The 12,557-nt window shown below is 43.0% G+C and overlaps 1 protein-coding gene across 1 annotated transcript in view; it reads right to left on the bottom strand.

Moving 5' to 3' along the window:
• Window positions 1-12,557, bottom strand: part of LOC124284672 (ras-specific guanine nucleotide-releasing factor 1-like) — a 1,084,942-nt gene that overhangs the window by 28,984 nt on the left and 1,043,401 nt on the right. Inside the window, exon 25 of the mRNA XM_046720776.1 lies at window positions 11,616-11,684. Within this exon, the coding sequence (XP_046576732.1) occupies window positions 11,616-11,684 (69 nt within the window). The remainder of the gene's footprint in view (window positions 1-11,615; window positions 11,685-12,557) is intronic.

A 12,557-nucleotide genomic window follows, 5' to 3' on the forward strand; every position in this document is an offset into this window, starting at 1 on the left:
CTGTCTCATTCAGAAATGTCATTAGCAATTGTTGGTAATGCGCATTGTCTCTCTTCCTTTGTCTCTTCCCAACACCACCACCCCTCCTTCCCTCTTGCCCCCTGCACACACACACTTAGCACACACTATGTACATTAAGCAGTGTGGATGGCAGCCACGCGCCTCTGCAGCCCTCACCCATCCGTGGCGCGGGGCTGTTTGGCATGGTACCGGCGGGACTCCGCACCTCTACATTACAGCTTGCTTGCTTGCTCTACCTGGATACTTGGTACCCGCTGTTACATCGGGAGCCCAAAGCTCCCACCTGCTGCCTCCGCAGGGGGAGTGTTGAGTTTTCCCAGCAGTTGGGCTGCCATGCCACGGCGGACCAACTTGTGCACACCCGTGCGGGTCTGCAAATGCTTCGCTAGCCCGTGTGGGCTTTCCATGCTTCGGTGTGGTTTCCCGTCCTCGCCATCCTCACTGCGCCCATTTGAATTCCACACTGGCTTTCTGTCTTCATTTATTGTGTTGGCGCTCTCAGGTTTCCTTAACAGTCAGCTCATAATGACATTTAGCAATATTTAGCTAAATGGTGTTATGAGCTGCGTTACCGTTTCGTTCCAATTTCTAACCTCTCCATTGTTTTGATTTTGTCCACCATCTAATTCCCGCGCTTGAATTCACTTCCGCTTACATCACCAACTTGCCTCACATGCAGCTAAGCTTAGAGCCACGTAATATCCGCTGGCATTACGTCACGTTTTTTAATAGCACTTCACATGCTCCGGCTACCTGCTGTATAAAAAGTCTGTTCCCACCCTCCCGTCCCCATCCCTTTCACAACGCTTCCACAATGATTTATGTTATCATTAATAATTTTGTCTTACCCGTTTTCACTTGTTTGATCGCAATATGGATGAAATAGTGCGTATGCGATGGAAAATCTATATCAGCTCAGTTAATTTAATGGCAGACTATGTTGCTTTCATTTGTTTCTTAATTTGCTTTGCTTGCAGTCGGTGCCCCTCACCCAATCAGGCTGTATCCACCCGGTAAGACTTTGGGCGGTAAGATCTTGTCAGGTCGGTTTCTTTGTAACTTTTCACTGTTGTAAATAAACTGGTGCAGTGTGGCATGGTACCGGCGGGACTCCGCACCTCTACATTACAGCTTGCTTGCTTGCTCTACCTGGATACTCGGTACCCGCTGTTACATCGGGAGCCCAAAGCTCCCACCTGCTGCTTCCGCAGGGGGAGTGTTGAGTTTTCCAGGCAGTTGGGCTGCCATGCCACGGCGGACCAACTTGTGCATACCCGTGCGGGTCTGCAAATGCTTCGCTAGCCCGTGTGGGCTTTCCATGCTTCGGTGCGGTTTCCTGTCCTCGCCATCCTCACTGTGCCCATTTGAATTCCACACTGGCTTTCTGTCTTTCATTTATTGTGTTGGCGCGCTCTCAGGTTTCCTTAACAGTCAGCTCATAACGGTTCTTGAGATATCTCGCTGTCAAGGGTAAAACGTTAAAGTCACCTTGTGACCTTGAAATGAAGTTCAAGGTCACCAATGCTGACTGGGACCTTTCTTTTACTGTGATGAAACTAGGTACCAAATATGAAAAGAAACCAGTCAACATTTCTTAAGATATTCCAATTCGTACGTACATACGTACGGAGCCTAATACTATATCCCCTACTTCGCACTAAACGCGCGGGGGATAATTAATTAATAGGTCTCACTTGTCCAAACGCAACTGGCACCATTAAAATGAAGCCATTTGTCATCGCCAAATCCAGATGTAGAAGTAACTCTACGGTAGTGGTGTACACAATTGTTCGTTTCAGTAGTCCGTACATTTCTTTATCCGAACATTTTTTTTATGAAAAACAGAAGTATTTGGATTAATGTGGCCTGACTGTACTCCCCTCTGTCTGGTCATTACAATAGTTATTGTAGGACACACCCCATTCTGTATTGCATTGGTTATTGTAGGACACACCCCATTCTGTATTTCATTGGTTATTGTAGGGCACATCCATGTTTGTATCAGTCAATGAATCTTTGTATTGTTTCAATTCTAGATAAATAGTTTGAAAATCAAATGTTACGCAGTAGGGATTAGAGACGAACAATCAAGTATATTGTCTGTAATTATTAGTAAACTTACCTCTGGATTGTGTTAGCCTTTTCCTCTGTCACTTGGTGATGTGTTACAGACTCCTTTAGATAAAAAATTTAATAACAAAGGGAAGTAATCCTTACATAGATAATACTTGGTCCCGCTCGATTACCTCCCTTGACTCGTTCTTCTTCCAGTGATAACAAACACATGTCATATTTTCCCTCCTGGTGTAGATTCTGTGAACATACAGTGGGGAGGTAAGGAAATGACTTTCCAGGTGGGTGTAACGTGTACAACCCAGAGGTAAGTTTACTTATAATTACAGACAATACACTTGATTGTTTGTAATTATAGGCGTAAACATTCCCTCTGGGTTGTGTTAGCCAGAATTCCACATAAGGATGGTGAGTTGTTCTAGTTTACACTTCCAGAGAGAATATTTACCTCTATTATTAAGTCACAATTCCATATAATTTACTATGATATGGAATATGAGAACAGATCATTTATGTAGCTTAGGTAATTCATTAAATATATTGTATTTACTGATACCTAAGTGCACTTTTCCACCACCAAAAAAGGGTTTTCTTGGTGATATAGGATGATTGTAGGGAATGATGGAGTAATCCAGATTACTGTTAGTTAATCGTATTTTTGTGACGTCACTTCTGGTTCTTATGACGTCACTTCCGTTTTGTGACGTCACTTCCGGTTACATGACACCACTTCCGGTTGATTGTGGTTAATTAGATAATTGAAAAGTTCTCAACATCATTCCCCACCATAAAGGAATAGTGTGTGTAAATTATAAGAGGAAAGATCCTGATCCATTACCTGGGGAACAATGTCTTAGTACTGGAGTCCTTCACCAGATCAGTGATGTTCCACACCTGTCTCACCTCATCTTAACGGATTCCACCATAAGTTGATCCATGATGAACTTGTGTAGAATTCTTGTACACAAAACAAAGAGAGGAAAAGTCTATGGCATGCAATTCTGAAACTCAAGCAGCTGTGGCAAAAGCTAATAAGCCCGCAATCGCACTTAGGGAATATCGATGGTGATGATAAATCCTTGAGTTGGAAGGAGCGTACCAAACGATGCAAAGATATCTCTGACCCGACTTGCAGTCCTTGTAAGTTGCAAACTGAAGCTATGGCAGAACGATATCCCTCAATAGTTCCAGCTTTGAGCTTTCTCTGTGTGAGCAAGTATAAGAGAAATTCAGCGATCATGGGAATAGTTATGGACTGTCCGAGGAGTTGTCGCTGAGTTCTCCATTAGTTGAAATGTTTCCATCTCACGTCATCGAGTAGTGCTGTGGACGGACAGATGGCCTGAGATATGGCTTGTATGGTGTAAAGCCTTGTTCGTGTAAGGAAGAGTGGATAGTCTTCACACGCAAAGATTGAGAGCTGGAATGTTCGGGTGGAACAGTGACAATTCTGGTTGAGCCAGAAGGGGTTCGTCCATCAGAAGCTCTAGGAGAAATGGAAACCAAGTCCTGGTCGGCTGCTCTGGCGCCACTAGGTAAAGAACACACTGATGTTGCAGTAGCTTGGCCAATACGTCCATAATCACCTTGAATGGGGGGGGGGGGAAGGCATAAGCTATCATGTTGTCCCAGGAAACTGACAGAGCGTCTATGGCCCAGGCGGTCTGGTCGGGTACCGGACTGACATATACTGGTAACTGGGTATTTCGATGTGTGGCAAACAGGTCTATACACAGCCTTTCCCACTTCTGTTGAATCATTCGGAAAGCGTCTCTGTGAAGGGTCCACTCGGTCGGTAGAAGTTGCCCTTTCTGTGATAATGAATCCACCAGGAGATTGATCTTTCTGGGAATGTGCCTGGCTTTGATAGCGCACTTGTATAGATCCACCAAACGGTACAGTTTCCTCGTGAGATCCATTAATATGGGAGAGTGAGTCCCGCCCTGTTTGTTGATATAAGCTACTACGGTGGAGTTGTCTGTGGCCACCATGACAGACTTGTGATGTAGGTGAGGCCACCAAAGATTCCAAGCTCGGAGAACTGCTAGGAATTCCAGAACGTTGATGTGATATGTTGATTCCAGCGGAGTCCAAGGTCCCTGAGCTTGCAGCTGGCCCATGTGGGCTCCCCAACTGGTTGCTGATGCATCCGTGTAAATTGTCATATCTGGTTCTGGTATGCGAATGAGAGCGCGCCGTGGAGAACATTGTGTTCCTGTGTCCACCAAATTGGTTCTCACTTGACTACAAGAGGTCTACACTTGACTACAACCACATCCAGATCCAGGTCTGCTGACCTGCACTGATTGATCCAGCACTGAGTGTGACAAAGATTTATCCAGCACTGAGTGTGACAACGATTTAAACGGGCGCGAAACATAAAATCCTGCATGGAAGTGAGGGATCCGACTAGCAACATCCAAGTCCGGAGAGACACTAGTAGAGTGTCGATGAGTAGGAATATACGATCCCGTACTGTGATCCAACGTTTGTGATCGGGAAGTATACGGCATGTCCTGGCATCGAGTATGGCCCTTAGGAATTTGATACGCGGAGCAGGAACAAGTTGGGACTGTCCGGGTGAATGAGAAATCTGAGATGTGTGAACACATAGATGATAAAGTTGGTGTGGCAGATGAGTATCCAAGTACGGATGTGATGGGCCAGAAAGTCGTCCAGGTATCCGTGAATGGCAATGTGTCTGAGATGTAGAAAATTGAGGACAGGATTCATCACAACAGTAAAGAGCCACTGAGCTATTGGTATCCCGAATGGCAGGACTCGAAAACGTCGACCGTTGACGGCGAAACGTAGATATTTCTGGGATTGAGGATGTATTGGAATATGGAGGCATGCATCCTTGAGATCCAGGCTCGTGAACTTCGTGTCTTGACAGATAAATTTGCGGACATTCCAAAGTGACTCCATAGTAAATTTCGGAGGCTGGCAGAGGAACTGTTTGTTTAAGATTTTTAAGTCGATGACCATCCTCATCTCCGGAGTATCCTTTTTGGGCACCAGAAAGACCGGAGAGTAAAATCCTGGAGTGCAGTTGTGAGGGGACAACTCGACAATAGCCTGCTTGAGAAGTAATTGCTGAATAGCTGTGAGCGCCGCTGATAGGCGTGGGCCCTTGAGGAAAAAACAACGTCCTATCGGATGAATTGTTAATGGTGGAAGACGATTGAATTGGAGATAGTAACCTTTCTGAACTACTGATCCAGGGATCGTCCGTGATTTGAGTCCAATTGTTGTGATAGTGAGACAGACGGACCCCTATTGGGGATGTTAGCACTGGTTGTTGAAAGTCCATAATCAGATTCATGTCCGTGTCCGATTCATGTCAAGTCGAAAGGATCTGAAGGCTGTGGAACGTGAATGGATGAGTCAACGTCTACGTGGCAAGGAGCGGGAGGCTCGAAAGGAACGAGGACCCCCTGTCCGAGATGGTGGTAAACCGTGCTGGTTATTAGGGTGTGACGGTTCTGACTGAGAATTAGCTCTATCAAATGCTGATCTTTGATAACGCTGAGGAGGGGGAGGGCGAGATAGAGACAAGCCTCTTCTTCCACGTGTGGGTGGTCGGGATGGTCGAGCCTGAGCTAACAGAGCAGACGCTAGTAGCTGATTAAAATTTTGTGACACCTGGGCATCTTGAGAGGAGATAGCATGAGCACATTTACCATTGAAGAGTGATGAGGCTTCAATAGGCTGTTGGTACAATTCGTCCTTTGCTGAATTGGGAATGTTCCTAATACCATACAGCATATTAGCACGTTCCAAGGCCGTTAAGCGACCCATAATATTCACCTGGGTTGCAGTAACATCTGCCATGGCCTGATAAATCACATCCAAAAATGAGTGTGCCAATGCTGATTCATGAGCCGACATGGCAACCATAGTGTCTGGTTTGATACTGGAGGGAGAAGTTGGCGTACCCTAGAGGCAAACCAATTAATATATGAGAGTATATCAACTGATGATCATGCTGAGTGATCAATGTCCTTTAATTCCTTGTGCGTCACTGGTATCTTGGAAGAAGTGATGCGAGCAGCGCGTGGATTCAAAGATGAAAAATCTTTATCCAGGTCCGGACTAGTAGTGGGGAATAAGCGGTCATGTATACCATAAGATTGTCGAAGTTGATTCTTGGGTAACGATTGCGGAGGTGCAAGCTTTGACAATGACTCATGAACTGTCGACAAAGCAGAACGGAAGACTGTGGAGTGTGGTAATGTGAGTTTAGGCAATCTCTGCGGAGCCAATAAGCCGGAAGATCCCAGTTCCACTGGGAGATCCGAGGTCATGGCCGTGGACGGGGGTGGTACAGTGCATGGCTTCAGTTCATGTAACAAGGCAATTTTGTCTGCGTATGCCCAACCGGGAGAAAAATCCGCTGCCTCCGTGTCCATAGAGGGAACTGTCAGTATACCCTCATGCATAGAAACCTGTCCGTCCATAAGGGGATAAATGCCTTGATGATCCGTTTCTGTAAGATCCGAGAAAATTGGGATAATCGGAGGATTGTCAATATCAATGTGTTCAACACCGGCCGGAGCAATTACAGCCGTGGAGTCCGACGGCACGGTAGTAACGGCTGTTACAGATGCCGTGGAACCCGTACGGGTAGTATCCAAGCCCGGACCCGCAGACTTCGACACCGTGGTCTTGTCTGGTATGGTGGATTGATTAGCCAGTTCGGACTGGGACAATGCCGTGGTTGTCACCAATTCCTCAGACTAAGCTGAAGGAGCCGTGGAAATGTGCGGAACAATCCGACGGTTCTCTACAATTTGTTGTTCCTGACTAGATACGGATGGGAGCTCGATCCAAGAAGCGGCTATTGAGCCTTTCAGTTCCTTCATTTTACTAAAACTCCTCTGTTCGAGATCTTTAAGTGCCGATCCAAAAGAAGAATTTAAATCTTAGAGGATAGAGAATTCAAGTCTAATGTTTGAGGAGTAGAGGTGTGTTTGGGGGTAGAAGGCTTACTGCATTTAGGCTTTTTCCCCATATCAGAGGATTATGATTTGCGTTTTTTAGCTCTCAGCCTAGCGTCATTCCTATGAATCCAATCAGTCTATGATTAGTCCTGACATAGCAAACAACGTGAAGATAAGGAACAAGGAGGATCCATAGTACAGGTTAAACATAATGAGTGAGGGTCCTTATCTGATTGAAAACGTTGGCATCCAACACACTTCTTTTGAGACATGATACAAAAATTTCCCACCAACGCACACAAGTACAAAAATGGCGGGAAAACTTGAGCAAGTCAGAATAAACAATTTTTACACAATAAGAGTTCAAAGTTAATAAATACGATGGCATATAACCAAATGCGACATTACTAACCACGTGTGTCACTGTAGAAGGTTGAACTTGTACACATAAGGTTGAAATTCCAAGGCAGTCTAGAACACGTCTTCACGTGGTGAGTACAGAGGAAAATATGACACGTGTTTGTTATCACTGGCAGAAGAGTGAGTCAAGGGAGGTAATCGAGCGGGACCAAGTATTGTCTAGGTAAGGATTACTTCCCTTTGTTATTAAATTTTTTATCTAAGGGAGTCTGTAACACATCATCAAGTGACGGAGGAAAAGGCTAACACAACCAAGAGGGAATGTTTACGCCTATAATTTCTCCCAACACAGGTTAGCTCTAGCCCTAAGCCCAGAGGGTTGTACCGACTCTCTGTGGCCACCGCATGTTATTCCATTCTTGTAAATAAAATTGTGGTTAGCTTCTTGTGACTTTGGACTCTTTGATGAGTTAATTCCCCACAACCATACCAGCACGCCAGTTAGAAAAGGGGTTTCACAACCGGAACCCTCACTGGGACCCCAGACCCATATCATAATAGTAGCTGTCAACGTGTACATACGTCGACAGGGGAACTAGCTCAAAATTAAGATGAGCAATATGTAGACCAAGATGAAGGATAAGTTAAGTTCAAACTTCTTTAGTTACATGACAAACAAATACACAATACATAAATGAGGTGAGTGTAGTTCCTGCTCAACCCCAGGAATGAGCGACATTATCCTGCTCACGGACGTCCCTACACAGACAGTCGGAATACCAGACTGCTTGACAACACAGATGTGAGCATATATCCAGTTTTTGACAACGATGGACAAATAGAGAAGCAATAGCACTTCCCTGGACCAATTGATGTGATGGCAGACAAGGCCAAGGGGGATGACCAATTAAGGCTATAAATGTCATATACAGTAATTAATTACAGTGACAGAGTGGTACAGGGTGGGTGAAAAGACAATATCCAGTGCGGTAGTGATAAGGATTAAGATTGCAGATTGAATAATTACAATTTAGTCTCACATGGCTTGGCTACTTAGTTTTTGATCTTTAGAAATATTTGGACACTGGCTGTCCTGAATTAGACGCTATAACATATCTATAAACGCAGCCCTTTAACAACAGCCTACCAAATTACAAGTCGATCCGTGATGCAAGTTCATGGGCTCTGTGTCACAGCTGCTAGCGAACCACAAGCTCGAGGTCAGGAGCGGTTTAGCGGGAGCGCACTGTAGCCAAGATATTGCCAAGAGATTTAATGGAACATTAGCAAAACGCATGTTCGGGTTTCGGACGACAGATGGTCACACCCGAACTTTGTTTGTTGAATTTGAGAAGACGAACCCTATTTGTATTACCTCAAGGATGGACCATGCAGGGGATTCATGCGAGAGGAATTACTCACCATACCTCACAACACGGTATTACCACCATAATTATTAGAGGTTTGAACCCTAAATATTTATATCATGCAGAGATTGATCGAGAAACTGTTGTTCAACCTCGTCGGGGTAGATGTCAAAGGGCTCGATATTTATTCAGCCCTACGCCCAATGGTTAGTCGAGGTCAATTCATGACCATGTGCAACAATCTAGGTCATGTGGGCACCATAAGGCTAGAACCCCTCATCGGTGCTTTAGTCGATTATAGCCTCGAGATAAATGAAAGCCCTGCCTCATACGGAACCTACTCCTTAGCCGATTTTGATCGGTTAATGTTAGACCCGTCCATCATTAGTTCAATGACTATTAAGGCTATTAAAAAAAAAAAAAAAAGCAAACAAATATTATAGGCTTCCACCCTTCAATAGGGGGGACATTGACGATGTTCCCGCTTGTTGACCACGATTTATTAGTAGGCGCTGGGAGCAAAATTGGACCGAAAGGACACCATGAGGGCCAGTGGTGTAGAATCCCCCTTCCCCAACCTACTTGGTCATTGATTATGAGGCTTCTGATGCTGGAGTTAGTATGACTACTGAATCTGTTTCAGCAATTTCTCAGGGAGCTACAGTCTTATTGAATGAAGAATTCATTCTCTCTGTATTCTCAGGAGTTATTTCATGGGAAATGTCCAAATTTCAAACTCAAATGTTGAATCCAACATAGCTGTATTGGCTGTAGGTGATGAGTCTGCAATCCCCAAAACAGAACCTAACAATCAAAACCTTACACATGCAAGCTCACCTTGCATTGAATTCTAATCAGCATGAGATAATAAAGCAGAAAACAGAAAAGTTGGAGAAAATGCAAGAAGTGGAGGAGGCATAGAAGCAAAGCCAAATGAAGTAAAAACAATCTAAAATCAAGAACTGAAATTCTCGCTTGGTCGTTGGAGTCATTAATTATCATATCCAGTTTGCTTTCATTGTACTTGTTCATTTGATAAGCTTCCTGCTCATAGGCTGAGAGTTTGGGTTGCATTCAAACCAGGGTCACTCAAACTTTTACATCCAAAAGTGTACAGTATTTGCCACCCAGACTCCATTTTGTGACTCATCTCCTTACTTTGCGAAATGTAACTTGCAGATACCAGTTTGTGCATTCTTTGCAATGAGGAAGTCAAAAACAGCTCTTGTTGATTTTTGGAAATAAGGATTAGTTCAGCTTTTCTGGCCGCTCTTCTAAGACTGTCCAAGAGAAATGTCCATATGCTCCTATTCTGAAGTTCTCTCTGGGATATTTGGTGTAAAAGAACACTGACTGTGTTTTTGATATGATAATCTATTTACCCAGTTTTTGTATTATACTGGTAGTTGTAAAGCTCTTAAGATATTAATGAATTTTGAACACTTTCAACATATACTTTGTGTAATGTTTGCAATTCGTTATAGACTTAAGCATGAGACAGCAAGGCAATGAGTTGTATATACAATGGGGGTAAGAATACGCAAAGGAAAGAATAATGATAAAATAAGAAGGAAAAGAAAAAACGAAGAGGTACATTCATGCATTTCAGTATATATAGAGACACCTTTTATCTTCCTTGTTCTCCTCCACCCAGTAGTCGACCCAACACCAAGACAGGTATACGGAAAACAAAATGGAGTCCAGCGCAGAAAAACCACAACAGTATGTCGATGGGGTTTGGACCACTCATCTAGATCGTGTTGTTTCTACACTTCCTCCAAACAGGGGCTTCCCCCAAAGGAAAACCACCAGCGAACGTGCACTCCAATTAGAGATATACAGGTACATAGGTATAAACACAACAATGCCCGGAACCCAAGCTATCATAAAGCCTATTCCGAGATCCAATTGGGTCGTTTGTCCCTTCGGTAAGCGAAGAGGAAGTACCACATATCGCAAGCTAGATATACGCAAATCCGTGGCAGAGACAGACAGAGAAACCAATCCTGGAGCGATCAGGACACATTATTTTTCTCCTTTGCGTATTCTTATCCCCATTGTATATACTATTCAATGGTTAAACAAGACATATCATCTACTATTCGTTACCAAAGTAATGACAGTCCCTCCTCATATCAATAATTAGTTATCTTCTGTCACCTAAATCCACTCTTTTCTACCATATGTCACATGTCAAAACTTTATATGCTTGTTCATTGGAGAGTGTTCATATGTGAAATGGGTGTACTGAAGAACCTGATGTCAAGTGTTTTATCTCTCAGTTTTCATTCCACAGAGCTTTCGGCTTTATTGGGTAGAGCCTCCCTTGTTAAAGTGAGTGAGTGAGTGAGTTTGATTTTACGCCGCTTTTAGCAATATTCGAGCAATATCACGGCGGGGGACACCACCGCCCGCCTCTGTTAAAGGACTTCAGAAATAAAACTATAATTGATAACACTTCTCAGAACACTATAGCTAAGATCATTCATGCAAAGTTTCAATTTCAAAGGTTTTATTGTATCAAGGAATATGTTGAAAAATGTAAATGTTAACAGAATGGGAAACAGTGGACAATCATGCCATGACATAAGTTCACTTGACTTTCTGTCAGGTGAGCCAAAAATTAGTAATAGCTTGTTTAACTTAGTTTCATCTGTAGTTTTGCAATTATTCTTTAAATAAACATATGAGCTCGTGAGCCTCATGGTTTCATATCATTCTATAAACAATCCACATTCATTTACAATGATACAATGTCACATTAAAAAAGAAAATTTAATGCACATTACATCAGTGCCAATAGCAACATTGGCATTCTAATAACTAATCAAATAGCTGAAATTTTACTCACCCGTGGATGATGTTCTATTCTATACCATGTTTGTTGGAAGAGCCTGATCTCTCTTATCACATGAGCAATCTTCAAAATAAAAAAGGAAGAGACAAATAAGACTAAGTCCCTTGATAAGAATATGTCACATTCTGTTGACATAAGATCTGCTTTTAACAATATTTCAGTGGGGCTTCACACATTGTATGTATGTGGAGAATCAAACCTGGGTCTTTGGCGTGAATGCTTGAACCACTAGGCTACCCCACCGCCCCTCCTGATTGTGACTTGATGACATTTACCATGTTTTGTCAAAAGCTACATGGCTCCAAAACCATTCCATACATATTTAAAATGTTTCAGTTTTTCCCTAGCTTGTATATACCTCCAGTTGTTTACCAGTAGTCTTTGGTAGGATCTCTTAGGTTACTTCATGTAAACAGTTAAATACTCCTTCACAAAACCGTATCTGCCTGCTTCAGTGTTTGCTGTGTAGTAATTTTGGGAAAGGTTAGGGAGCAAGCATGTGAGTGAATGGGTGGTTAATATTAAACATCAAAGGTAGTAACTTCTTGATGTTTACTGTGAGTTAGCAATGGTCTGTTACACAACAAGAGAGTGGATCTGTGAATGAATGTGTTGTCTTTGTCCTTTGTTATCAAAAGAACCAAAACCAAAAAACTGATTTCTGTAATTAAAATATAATTAAAAACATTTAACATCACACTGGCAATATCTCAGCCATATCATAAAAAGGCATTTACATAATAAAGAACATAATAAGACTGAACAAAATGTGTTCTTGGTGGACAGTACAACAACTAAATTATTACAGGTTCCATGTAAACCCGATTGAGAGCATTTCAAAGAAATATTTTTATCAGTCAACAAAACTCAGCAGCCAAAGTAAAGCCAGCTCACAAGGAAAACTGTGGCAAAATCATAAGAATTTTCAAATAAAAC

The sequence above is a fragment of the Haliotis rubra genome, unplaced genomic scaffold, assembly GCF_003918875.1.
Source record: "Haliotis rubra isolate DU_JTF1 unplaced genomic scaffold, ASM391887v1 Scf341, whole genome shotgun sequence".
Lineage (NCBI taxonomy): Eukaryota > Metazoa > Mollusca > Gastropoda > Lepetellida > Haliotidae > Haliotis > Haliotis rubra.